General features: G+C 41.3%; 1 protein-coding gene across 1 annotated transcript; it reads left to right on the top strand.

Moving 5' to 3' along the window:
• The first annotated feature begins 6,174 nt into the window (after nucleotides 1-6,174).
• Nucleotides 6,175-9,780, top strand: LOC133415978 (POU domain, class 4, transcription factor 3-like). The gene is made up of 2 exons (XM_061702544.1): nucleotides 6,175-6,358; nucleotides 6,595-9,780. The coding sequence occupies exons 1-2, from the start codon at nucleotides 6,278-6,280 to the stop codon at nucleotides 7,525-7,527; spliced, it is 1,014 nt and encodes a 337-aa protein (XP_061558528.1). The 5' UTR covers nucleotides 6,175-6,277; the 3' UTR covers nucleotides 7,528-9,780.
• Nucleotides 9,781-14,480: the final 4,700 nt, after the last annotated feature.

The following is a 14,480-nucleotide window of genomic DNA, read 5'->3' on the forward strand; positions in this document are numbered from 1 at the left end:
TCCACCCTTGCTATCTCTTCTCGCTGTAGCCTCACTCTTCCCCCACCACTCCTCTCATTCATGCACATATATTCTGTTTTACTTCGGCTAATCTTCATTCCTCTGCTTTCCAGTGCATTCCTCCATCTTTCTAACTGTTCGTCCACCTGCTCCCTGCTTTCACTGCAGATCACAATGTCATCTGCAAACATCATGGTCCACGGGGATTCCAGTCTAACCTCATCTGTCAGTCTATCCATCACCACTGCAAACAGGAAGGGGCTCAGGGCTGATCCCTGATGCAGTCCCACCTCCACCTTAAATTCGTCACCACTGTTCTGCTGCCCTCGTACATGTCCTGTATTATTCTAACATACTTCTCTGCCACTCCAGACTTCTGCATGCAGTACCACAGTTCCTCTCTGGGTACTCTGTCATAGGCTATCTCTAGATCCACAAAGACACAATGTAGCTCCTTCGGACCTTCTCTGTACTTTTCCATTAACATCCTCAAGGCAAATAATGCATATGTGGTACTCTTTCTAGGCATGGAACCATACTGTTGCTCGCAAATACTCACTTCTGTCCTGAGTCTAGCCTCCACTACTCTTTCCCATAACTTCATTGTGTGGCTCATCAACTTTATTCCTCTATAGTTCCCACAGCTCTGCACATCATCCTTGTTCTTAAAAATGGGCACCAGCACACTTTTCCTCCATTTCTCAGGTATCTTCTCATGCGCTAGAATTCTATTGAACAAGCTGGTCAAAAACTCCACAGCCACCTCTCCTAGATGCTTCCATACCTCCACAGGAATGTCATCAGGACCAACTGCCTTTCCATTTTTCATCCTCTTTAATGCCTTTCTAACTTCCCCCTTACTAATCATTGCCACTTCCTGGTCCACCACACTTGCCTCTTCTACTCCCCTTTCTCTCTCATTTTCCTCATTCATCAACTTCTCGAAGTATTCTTTTCATCTAGCTAGCACACTACTGGCACCAGTCAACATATTTCCATCTCTATCCTTAATCACCCTAACCTGCTGCACAACCTTCCCATCTCTATCCCTCTGTCTGGCCAGCCTGTATAGATCCTTTTCTCCTTCTTTAGTGTCCAACCTGCCATACATGTCATCATATGCCTCTTGTTTGGCCTTTGCCACCTCTACCTTTGCCCTATGTCGCATCTCAATGTATTCCTTTCGCCTCTCCTCTGTCTTCTCAGTGTCCCACTTCTTCTTAGCTAACCTTTTTCCTTGTATGATTTCCTGTACTGTGAGGTTCCACCACCAAGTCTCCTTCTCTCCTTTCCTGCCAGAAGATACACCAAGTACTCTCCTGCCTGCCTCTCTGATCACCTTGGCTGTAGTGGTCCAGTCTTCTGGAAGCTCCTCCTGTCCATCGAGAGCCTGTCTCACCTCTTCCAGAAAAGCTGCACAACACTCGTCCTGTCTCAGCTTCCACTACATGGTTCTCTGCTCTGCCTTTGTCTTATTAATCTTCCTCCCCACCACCAGAGTCATCTTACACACCACCATCCTATGCTGTCTAGCCACACTCTCCCCTACCGCCACCTTACAGTCGGTAACCTCCTTCAGATTACATCGTCTGCACAAGATGTAATCCACCTGCGTGCTTCTACCTCCGCTCTTGTAGGTCACCCTATGTTCCTGCCTCTTCTGGAAAAAAGTGTTCACTTCAGCCATTTGCATCCTTTTTGCAAAGTCTACCACCATCTGTCCCTCCAAGTTCCTTTCCTGGATGCCGTACTTACCCATGAGCCCTATTTCCTTCACCAACATGTCCATTACAATCTGCACCAATCACGACTCTCTCTCTGTCAGGGATGCTCAGAATGACTTCGTCTAGCTCCTTCCAGAATTTCTCTTTCACCTCTAGGTCAGATCCTACCTGTGGGGCATAGCCACTAATCACATTATACATAACACCCTCAATTTCAAGTTTCAGCCTCATCACTCGATCTGATACTCTTTTCACCTCAAAGACATTCTTATCCAACTCTTCTTTTAAAATAACCCAGAGTCCATTTCTCTACCCATCTACACCATGGTAAAATAATTTAAACCCTGCCCCTAAACTTCTAGCCTTACTGCCTTTCCACCTGGTCTCCTGGACACACAATATATCAACCTTTCTCCTAATCATCATGTCAACCAACTCCCGAGATTTTCCTGTCATAGTCCCAACATTCAAAGTCCCCACATTCAGTTCTAGGCTCTGTGCTTTCCTCTTCTCTTTCTGCCGAAGAACCCGCTTTCCACCTCTTCTTCTTCGACTTCGACCCACAGTAACTGAATTTCCAACGGCGCCCTGCGGGTTCGGTGGCGGACGTTGTTCAACCGGGGCACGACCGATCCGGTATGGAATTCTTTGGATCAACGCTTATATTTGTTTGGCAAAGTTTTAAGCCGGATGCCCTTCCTGACGCAACCCTCTGCATTTATCCGGGCTTGGGACCGGCCTACAGTTTGTACTGGCTTGTGCCCCCCATAGGGCTGCATTAACAAGGAGATGTAAAACTTGAAATTAATCTGAATTACAACAGATAGCGAGTGAATTTTGCCAAGCTTGATTTGACTGGAGGTTGACAAAGCGCTGAGTGCATAGAATCTGCCGGGACATGACGTTTTTAACCAGAGTCAACGGGGAAAGATTTGTGCGCCCCAGATCGAAAGTTGTTCTGAAGCCGCTCCTTCGTTATTTTAGTGGTGTACTTTGGGTCATTGTCTTGTTGGAAGGTGAACCTTCGGCCCAGTCTGAGGTTCTGAGCACTCTGGAAAAGGTTTTCGTCCAGGATATCCCTGTACTTGGCCGCATTCATCTTTCCTTCGATTGCAACCGGTCTCCCTGTCTTCCTTGGGACTGTATTGGACAGGTGATGAGCAGTGCCTGGTTTTCTCCACACATGCCACTTAGAATTAAGGCCAACAATTTCTATCTTGGTCTCATCAGACCAGAGAATTTCTCACCATCTTGGAGTCCTTCAGGTGTTTTTTAGCAAACCCCACAGGTTTTCATGTGTCTTGCCCTGAGGAGAGGCTTCCGTCGGGCCACTCTGCCATAAAGCCCCGACTGGTGGAGGGCTGCAGTGATGGTTGACTTTCTCGAACTTACTCCCATCTCCCGACTGCATCTCTGGAGCCACAGTGATCTTTGGGTTCTTTAGCTCTCTCACCAAGGCTCTTCTCCCCCGATTGCTGCTAGTCACGTGTGTGGCTTTCCTAATCAAGTCCAATCAGTATAATCAAACACAGCTGGACTGCACTGAAGGTGTAGAACCATCTTAAGGATGATCAGACGAAATGGACAGCACCCGAGTTAAAAATGAGTGTCACAGCAAAGGGTCTGAATACTTACGTCTGTGTGATATTTCAGTTTTTCTTTTTTAATAAATCTGCAAAAATGTCAACAATTCCGTTTTTTTGTGTCAATATGGGGTGCTGTGTGTGCATTAATGGGGGGGGGGGGGGGGGGGACGAACTTAAATGATTTTAGCAAATGGCTGCAATATAACAAAGAGGGAAACATTTAAGGGGGTCTGAATACTTTCCGTACCCACTGTATATACTGTATATGTGTGTGTGTGTGTGTGTATATATATATATATATATATATATATATATATATATATATATATATATATATATATATTATGACAGCGCCATCTTCCACATCAGCATCACCCACACAGACACACACGATGACAGCTCCCAAACAATGTCCACTCAATAATGAATGACCCTGGTGCCTATTAGGGGGGTAAAAAATGTGGGTGAGAAAAGGAAATTCATCCTTTATTTAGAGTAAAATGGAGGTTGACAGCTTGTGTGTGTGTGTGATGACATGCAGTCTCAGTCGAGGACTAGAGGATCAGCGCTACTAGATTTTAGTCCTTCATTAGATACCCACCCGCCTTATCTCTCCATCCAGCCATTTTCTAAAGCGCTTATCCTCAGGGTCAAGGGTGAGCTGGAGCCTATCCCATTGACAATCACGATGCCAGGACAATGGTAGTATCCAGTACCTTATTCAGTCTGGTTGTCACCACGAGTGTAATGAATATTAGTGGCAGCGTGGTAATGGATGCCAGCCTGGCCACCATGCTGCTTGTTGCATTATTGACAAGTTTAGAGAAGCAGACGTGAGCATCGGGATCAGATGGAATAGATCGCCTCAAAAATACTTAGCTTGAACTTAAAAGTTAAATACAACTGAACTTAAAACATTTAGTGTCGCGCTTGGAAAATGTTTAATCGACTAACATTATACACATTTTAATCATTTAATACAGTGATTATTTTGCATATAACTAGAGCACAGGTGTCAAACTCAAGGCCTAGGGGCCAAATTTGTCATTGAATGTGGCCCGCAAAAGCAATTTATGTGCGTCGACTTCATGTTTCATTCTAAAATACCAAAATTTCCAATTATTTTAACCTTTAATAACGTTTAGAATTGCAAGCATTTATGTTACGAGTTCCCCAGTGAATAATACTTGACCAGTTTTCATCAGTTTCTGATTTAAAAACTAGTTCTCCATCAATTTGTTGTGTGTTTGTCATAATGGCCCTCACAGCAGGAAACCATAACTATGATGTGCCCCCCGGAAAAATTTGTTTGACACCCCTGCACTAGTGGAAGCCTGTGTACCACACTTATTAAGAATCACTGTTCTAGTTCATTCATATGAGGGAGCCAAGCAGCTTTGTATGAGGACAAACTTGATTTTCTAGATTAAACAGTAAAATAAAGGTCATATTTTCAAGATTAAAGTCATATTATGCAAGTGAAATTGCAAAATATTTAGGAAAAAAGGTGGATATTTTTTTAGCTAAAAAGTCCATCCATTCATCCATTCTCTGAGCCGCTTATCCTTACAAGGGTCACGGGAAAATAAAAAGTTATACATCTTTCAAGGAAGTTTTGTTTTGAGAAAATGTATAATTTTAGATTAATGTTATTATATTTCCAGAATAAAGTCGCAATATTTTTGGGGCGAACGTGTATATCTTCATAAAAATAAGTGGTATATTTTTAAAGTAATTTTCAAGAAAAAAAAGGCATATATATTTTTTTCAAGTTTTAATATTACAAGAATATTACGATTGTAATCTCAAAATATCCAACTTTTTATACGAAAAATATACCACTTCATTCAAGAAGAATTACGACTTTGATCTAAACAAAAGTCTTTTTATCTTGAAAATATGCAACTTATTATTGCAAAAAAATACCTGCCTTTTTATGTCAAAAATACTGTATGCGACAAATTTATTCATTAAAAATTACGACATCAATCAAAAAAAATATACACAATTTTTCATCCCAAAAATATAACGCTTTGATTTTAAAAATATCTTACTTTTTTCCCTTAAAATATTTGCTTTCTGTCTAGTAAAAATTACAACTTCAACCTAAAGAAATGTACGACATTTGTCTTGAAATATAATAACAATATAATAATATATAATTTTCTCAAAAATGTAAGATTTTGACTGTCGTATTTTTCTTTTCTTCTCTGGGTGGCTTTAATACTTAGCAAGTTCACAGAAGACATCAGCACCGTGGACAGCTCATCAAACTGCTCGCCAAGTTACTGAGCTGTCACGATGCTTATTGGTTACACTGGCACAAGCGAGTTCAATATTCAATATGCCACCCATGTCAATGCTCACTTTTACCTGACACTCTCAGAGGGGTGTTTCATTATCGTGGTTTTCCACGTGCTATAAAATGCAACAAACACGTTTATAATGTATTTTGCATTTCATTATGTTTTGTAATCAGTTTATTATTTGCTTAAAGAACACAGCCATATCCCCAGATATAAGAGGATGTGCACACATTTTGTTGTTGTTTTTATTTACAGCCCCTCTCAAACAGTTCTACAGGTTTATAGCTCACATTATGGTGGGAAAAGTTTTGAAATTATTTATCTTGGTCTCATTTTTTTTTATATCACATAAACTTGCCAGTTGAACAGCGGTGTGTAGACTTTTTATGTCCACTGTATATGTGTAATGTTGACAGCGCACAGCTATAAGGGATGTCGAGCGTGATCTTGCGCATGCGTTGCGGGCCACCTGTTGTAAGCGGAGCTGAGTAAAGTGTGCGAGGAGGGAGGTGAACGAAGAAGAAGACGAAGAAGAAAACGAGAGGAGGATGAGAGGGAGGTGTGGCGGGGGCAAAACGGATGCACTCAGTCCAGACTGGGACAACCTGCGGAGAGCACACGAGGAGGACGAGGCGAGGAAGAAGAAGAAGAAGAAGAAAAGATGATGATGATGACTGTGGACGGCAAGCAACACTTGGGCCTGCACGAGGGCGTGCGCAGAGCGTGTGTGCAAGGGCCTCAGGTAGGTCGACGGACGGCCAGGGGAAGTGGAGGAGGATGAGGGCAGAAGGACGGGGACGGGCGGGCGTAATCACAGAGGGAAAAATGTGTAAATGTGATTTGACATGACTTTGTTCCATCCGATACACACTCCTCCCTCCTCCTGCTTCCTTCCATATTAATTTTTATGACCCTCCTCTCCTCTTCTCTGACACAATTCCCCACTGACTCCCTCACCATGCGCGCTCCTGCTGGCAGCTCCAGGCCAATATATTGGGGGGCGGCGTGGAGGAGAGCCTGCTGGCTCGGGCAGAGGCTCTGCAGGCGGCGGCTGACAGCATCCTCGTCTCCCAGGCAAGGAGAGACGCCAGCTTCCATACCATGAGCGGCGTGGCCTCCTGCACCACCGCGTCCTCCTCTTCCTCCGCCGTCATCGCCTCGCACCATCACCAGAACTTCCAGAGCCACCAGCTGGGGCAGAGCCTGGAGGCCGGGGACCTTCTGGAGCAGCTTTCCGGCAGCCTGGGGGTGACCGTGATGGGCGCGCCGCCTGAGCCGGGCGTGACGCTCCACCACCAGCACCCTAGCCACCACCACCACCACCACCATCACCTCCAGACCATGGGGCAGCTGCACCAGGCGATGGTCGCCATGGGCCACCCTCACCCGGCCGTGCCCGCGCACGGCGAGGTGGAGTCGGACCCGCGTGAGTTGGAAGCCTTCGCCGAGCGTTTCAAGCAAAGGCGCATCAAACTCGGCGTGACTCAGGCGGACGTGGGCTCGGCTCTGGCCGACCTCAAGATCCCCGGTGTGGGTTCCCTGAGCCAAAGCACCATCTGTAGGTTCGAGTCGCTCACGTTGTCGCACAACAACATGATCGCGCTCAAGCCGGTCCTGCACGCCTGGCTGGAGGAGGCAGAGGCAGCGCACCGGGACAGGAGCGCCGCGCCGGAGCCGCTCGGAGGAGGGGGCGGCGGGGGGGCGGACGACGCCAGGCGGCGCAGGCGCACGTCCATCGCCGCCCCGGAGAAGAGGTCCTTGGAGGCTTACTTTGCCATCCAGCCCAGGCCGTCGTCGGAGAAGATCGCCGCCATCGCCGAGAAGCTGGACCTGAAAAAGAACGTGGTGCGGGTGTGGTTCTGCAACCAGAGGCAGAAGCAGAAGCGCATGAAGTACTCGGCCATGTACTGACTTTGAACGCATCATCAATAAAACACCTTTGCTGCTGCTGCTGCTTCTGATGATGGTGACATTGCATTTTCATCAACTCCTAAAATTGATGATCCCGTGGGATTAAATTAAAACGGCAGCTCTTCACTTCTGATACTTGGGATTATCTGTTCCATTTTTCTTCATTTTATTGCACTTTTTTGGGGGTTCTCAAACTTTTTGGGTCCAGGGGAAATTTTCCAAAGACCAACCTCATAATCTTAATGCCAATTGTACTTAACATGTATGTAGACCCCTAAAGGCCATTGGAATTATTTATTTTTGAAACGTTTCAACATACGTAGTAATATTTTCCCAATTTAGCTCAATTGGGTGTCACATTCGGTTATGGTTTCCCTACTATGAAAATCATATAAATGGTCATATTATAACATAAATTGAACAATTTGGTTGTCATTATTTTCCATGACTTCTGATTTCAAATCAAATCTATTGTTAAATACATAAGGACATTTATGGGCAATTGATAATAACAGTCAAATAGTGGAAACCAAATATTTTAATATAATATTTGTACTATATGTTGAGAGTGGATTTGGTGAGGGAAATGGTAGGTAAAAAGTGAAGAATTTTTGCAATTTTGGTAAACCATCTTCTGCCAAAATGATGAGAACAAATCCATTTTGCAAGAAACATGACAGTTGTTTAGGAGGGCCAAAAAAAGTGAAGTGATGGCCCACATGTAACCCTTGGGCCTTGAGTTTGATACCATGAAGATGTTGGCGTATTTAAAGCTTATATAAATCATTACCAGAGCTTGTTATTGGCTTATTATGTATATTTTATTGGCTCGCCGGTTCTGCACTTAAAAAAAAAAAAAAAAAAAAGATACGACTGAATAATTTATCGCAAATTATTTCCCAGACCCCCAAACTACGACTCACGGACCCCAGTTTGAGATCCCCTGTTTTAAAAGTATTAAAATGAGACTTATTGAACACTCGATTGTGCTGTATAATACTATAAATACACCAGACACTTTATTTCACATTCAGGGATATTATGTCACTTTAGAAATGATATCAAACAAACTGTTTTAGTGTTGAGAATACTGAGTGCGTGTTGGTTGACATCACTTCACTTTATCGCATCTATGTACAAATGTTACTGAATGTAACAAATGAATGATTGCTGTGTGGATTATTTGTGTTGAATTATTTATAACACTTTCTATATTTTATTACCTTTTTTTTTTTTTTTTTGGAGCAATGTAACAAGAGTTTATGCATTTCTAAAAGCCAGCAGTTCTCCAGAGCACTCGCCGGTCAGTTTATTAGGTACACCTGCCCAATGCAAAAACAATGCTTCATTTTACTTGGAATACTTCCATTTATTGTTGGTGGATTATGCATGTGTGCCTAATATTGTGGCTGGCGAGTGTACATGTGCACACACACAAGACAGCACGTCATTGAAAGAATTGCTGCACCTTTAAATTTCAGTTTTTAAAAGGAATAAATGATTGGTTATTTTCTAAAAGTTGTTATTTGTGTGACTCATTTGAAACTTGGTATTGGTGATGATAAATAAAAAAAAAAATTACTTTTGTAAATGTTTATGGAGCCCAGGCATATTCATATTTCACTTATTCCTCCCACATCCTCGTTATATGGTATCGTTTTCGGTGATTTTTATAATACTTAGGACGACCTCTTTAATTGATACACTTTCAAATATGGATGCAGCGTCATGACGATGCGATATTAATTATACGTTGGAATCAAAATGGAGTAGAGGGGAGGGAGACGTGCAGCATCATATGGTGAAGGTATCATTTGATTCATGTTTATTATAAATTTTGTGTCATTTACAGTATATATTTGTTAATGTTCTTTTTTCTTAAATAAGCACAGATACATATCAAATATTGCGTTCATCGTTTTAATGATAATTTTAACTGTTTTTAAATGTTAAAACAAGAATAGCTAATTATTTTTAATCAACGGCGACATAACCCGAATTCGTACGTAGGCCGGAACACTAACCCACGATAACAAAGCAGTAATAATCACAGCAAACATTAGTATGAAAAACAATTAAATGCCATCAATGTATTGTAAATAAAAGTTCAAAAAAAATGCAAGCATACCGTGCGTAACCATAAAATGTCGTATGTCGGGACTGTCGTAAATGGAGGTTTCCTTGTAGTGATTCCTGTGCGTATTAACATCCTCTTTATGAATATTTTAATATGCCATCTATTATTGTATTGTGTGTAAGGTTCTATTTTTGTATCAATTAAAATCTCCTCTAATTGGGACTGTTGAATTGAATAAAACACACACATGTGCACCAATGTTAAATCATTTTATTTTTACTATGGTGTTTGCCTATAGTGGTGTTGAACTGAAACCCACCATACTGAGAGTTGTTCCTTGTATTTTGAAACAAAATAATGATAATAATAATAATACTAATAAGAATAATAATGCAAAATAATAGACACTGCCCTTAGTAGTGCAAAATTAATACTGTTAAAGTATGTTTCTTAAATCAGACACAAAAAAGTGTCATTCATTCATTCTTTTTGCATGGCATTCAACTATTCAGATTTTTTATTTTTTTTTTAGCAGAAAGATTTCCCCCATTATGAATAAAACCTTACTTGCCGAAATATGTGAAAAATCTAATAACATGCAATTGACCGACCTCGGAAATTAATAATACCACCTGTCTGATATTAATATTATCTGATGAAACAACGTGTGAAAAAACTTCCCTAGGAAAAAATAAATAAATAAACAAAAGCTCAAATGTTTATTTACCCAAAATCCTGTCTGTATAACATTTTGGAACACAGCGTGCTGTATATTCTTTAAGGGAGAGACAGCTCTTGTATTGGAATTCACAGTGCAAGTGCGCCTAATGAACTGTCCGTTGGGTACATTAAAAACCCATCCACAAATAATTTTATGTGTGGGGGCGGGGGCATCAATAGAAGGTTAAACAGGGTCTGGGCCATGTGAATAATGGATGGGCGGCTTGAAATGAGAAGCGGCCGTGCTGGTAAGTGGAGCTGAAGGTGTGTGTGTGTGTGTGTGTGGCAACGGAGGCACACTTTAATTATTTACAATGCAGGTTGTCATGCAACAAGCTTGCATTGAAATGTTGTTGCTTTTTTTGGGGTGGGGCGGGGCGGTGGGACTAACATCTTTGACGGGGATGTTGACAGAATGGGGATGAAAGTTGCTATGGAACAGTGGAGTGGGCAAAAAGGCCAAAAATATTTAACCCACAAATTATATTAATCCATGTCATAAAGATTTGTTGCATCACATTTTCATGTAGTAGGGCCCTTAGATGACTTTAGAATAAACTTACAACTCCAATTCCAATGAACTTGGGACGTGGTGTTAAAGATAAATAAAAACAGAATACAATGATTTGCAAATGATCACCCTATATTTAATTGAATACACTACGAAGACAAGATATTTAATGTTCAAACTGATACACTTTATTGTTTTTAGCAAATAATCATTAACTTGGAATTTTATGGCTGCAACACGTTCCAAAAAAGCTGGGACAGGTGGGAAAAAAGACTGCGAAAGTTGAGGAATGCTCATCAAACACCTGTTTGGAACATCCCACAGGTGAACAGGCTAATTGGGAACAGGTGGGTGCCATGATTGGGTATAAAAGGAGCTTTCCCGAATTGTTCAGTCATTCACAAGCAAAGATGGGGCGAGGTGCATCTCTTTGTGAACAAGTGCGAGAGAAAATAGTCGAACAGTTTAAGGACAATGTTCGTCAACGTAGAATTCCAAGGAATTTTGGGATTTCATCATCTACGGTCCATATCATCATCAAAAGGTTCAGAGAATCTGGAGAAATCACTGCATGTAAGCGGCAAGGCCGAAAACCAACATTGAAGGCCCGTGACCTTCGATCCCTCAGGCGGCACTGCATCAAAAACCGGCATCAATGTGTAAAGGATATCACCACATGGGCTCAGGAACACTTCAGAAAACCAATATCAGTAAATACAGTTAGGCGCTACGTCCGTAAGTGCAACTTGAAACGCTACTATGCAAAGCAAAAGCCATTTATCAACAACACCCAGAAACGGCGACGGCCTTTCTGGGCACGAGCTCATCTAAGATGGACTGATGCAAAGTGGAAAAGTGTTCTGTAGTCCGACGAGTCCACATTTCAAATTGTTTTGGGAAATTGTGGACGTCGTGTCCTCCGGGCCAAAGAGGAAAAGAACCATCCGGACTGTTATGGACGCAAAGTTCAAAAGCCAGCATCTGTGATGGTATGGGGCTGTGTTAGTGCCAATGGCATGGGTAACTTACACATCTGTTAAGGCACCATTAATGCTGAAAGGTATATACAGATTTTGGAGAAACATATGCTGCCATCCAAGCAACTTCTTTTTCATGGACGCCCTGCTTATTTCAGGAAGACAATGCCAAGCCAATGTTGTTACAACAGCATGGCTTCGTAGTAAAAGAGTGCGGGTACTCGACTAGCCTTCCTGCAGTCCAGACCTGTCTCCCATTGAAAATGTGTGGCGCATTATGAAGTGTAAATCACGATAACGAAGACCCCGGACTGTTGAACAGCTGAAGCTGTACATCAAGCAATAATGGGAAAGAATTCCACCTACAAATCTTCAACAATTAGTGTCCTCAGTTCCCCAACGTTTATTGAATGTTGTTCAAAGAAAAGGTGACGTAACACAGTGGTAAACATGACCCTGTCCTAGCTTTTTGGGAACGTGTTGCAGCCATCAAATTCTAAGTTAATAATTATTTGCTAAAAACAATAAAGTTTATCAGTTTGAACATTAAATATCTTGCCTTTGTATTGTATTAAATTAAATATAGGTTGAACATGATTTGCAAGTCATTGTATTCTGTTTTTATTTATGTTTAACAGAACGTTCCAACAATTGGGGTTGTACTTCCAAAGGTGCTATTGACTTGAAAATTTCACCAGAGGTTGGGAACAACCCAAGTAAGTAGAACAAATAAGCTCAGAAATTAAGTTGGGTGTAAAAATGTGAAATGACACGGGAGGAAAAGTATTGAACATATAAATTAAGGCATGCAAAGCCAAGACAACACCTAAAATCTATCAACAATCAAACAGCAATCCAGCCCCTTGTCAGTGCAAATGTATATCAGCTGGTTCAGTCCTAATTGATGGCCTACAAAAAGGTCTCATTACCTAGGTGTGAGTCAAAACATATTTCATGATGAAGTTTATCAGTTTGAACATTAAATATCTTTTCTTTGTAGTGTATTCAATTAAATATAGGTTGAACATGATTTGCAAATCATTGTATTCTGTTTTTATTTATGTTTAACACAACGTCACAACTTCATTGGAATTGGGGTTGTATGTATAAACTGTATAATTGCACACACATACACACACAAAATGGCTGACATGCCAAGGGCAGGGTAGAGTAAGGGAATGCAAGAGGGGAGAAGGGGGAGAGAGAGTGTGTGTGCGGGGGGCACCCCCCCCCCCCCCCCCAAATCAATAATTCATCCATAGCCAGTAGCGACAAATGAGAATGAGGAAGACAGCTAGCTCGCTACTCTATTAGTCATCTTCTATCACCATCATGACAACTATCAACACGCACACACACAAAACCTGAGGATTGGATGATGGATGTCTTCTAAATGGAGATGATGTCCATCTGTCTGTAACTGCATTAAGCTTTTCTATGGTTGGAGATCTATGGAGCAACAGCATCAACAACCAAAACAAAGCATTTGATTTGATTTGATCCAAACATGCAGCACACTGAGAGGTGTGCCTAATATTCTGCCCGAATGTTATTACTCAGTTCAGGTGTGCCTAATGTTGTGGTCGGTTAAGGGAATAACATTTTTTCCAAGTTGACATTTTTTTAAGGAGACAAAAATCTGCAACATGTGATGAATCATGATTAAATTAGGTGAATAATAAAAATGAGAAAAAGAGAAAATGGATGGATGGAATAATTAAAATGTAAAAATAAAAAAATCAGGCTGAAAGAGCTCTAAATAATTCAGGTATTAAGAGAAACGCAAGCACTAAGATGCGGTATATTACATTTAAATTAATTTTGGATTTATTTCCAAATCTTTTTCAGTTTCTTTTCATTTTTTCAGAATTTTTTGTTTTTTTTTGGGTGGGTGGGCTGGGGGGGAACTATGTGTATTAAAGTTGAAATATGGCTATTGTGGACATTGGGTACCAAAATACCTTCCGTACAGCCATTCATTTTTCATACATCCCAACTTCATTGGAATTGGGGTTGTAGTTTTTGATATACAACATACTTATAGATGCATATTTTAGCATATTTACAAGGCTTATAATCAATGCATTTCGAGTTCTCAAGGAAAAAACAAATTTTGCGGAGGACATCTTGGAACTTTTCGTGGCCAGCGGTATTTTTGGAAAGCGTGGGATTTTAAAAGTACTGTATATGTACCAAATTTCATGCTTGTATCCCCATTTGAATGATTATTTCACCTATCTGCGGTGAAAACAACATTTCCACTTACTGCACTTGGTTTTCATTGGACAGTGACTATATGTCCCCTGGTGGCTGTGAGCTGACAAAAGCGATCTGATTGGACACTCAGTCGGTGCTTCCGAGTCAATGAGATTTTTTGGGTGTAAATAATACAGTAATTAACTTCAAATGCTAGACATTAACTGACATGGTAGATTTCATTAAGTCGCTATCCTACAAAAAACATGTATTGCCATTTTTTGTTGTTGCGTTCATAGCTAAATTTATTTTATCTTAATATTTATGTCCGTTTTTATCGTTGACATATTTAAATAAATAAATAAATAAATAAAATCTTCAAAACGTTTTACAAAAGCCCAGGGGTCCCTCGTGCTTGGGCCCCGAGTACACCATTAAACCCCCCCCCCCAAATCCCTCGACACACAAACAC

This window comes from Phycodurus eques, chromosome 17, assembly GCF_024500275.1.
Source record: "Phycodurus eques isolate BA_2022a chromosome 17, UOR_Pequ_1.1, whole genome shotgun sequence".
Taxonomy (NCBI): Eukaryota; Metazoa; Chordata; class Actinopteri; order Syngnathiformes; family Syngnathidae; genus Phycodurus; species Phycodurus eques.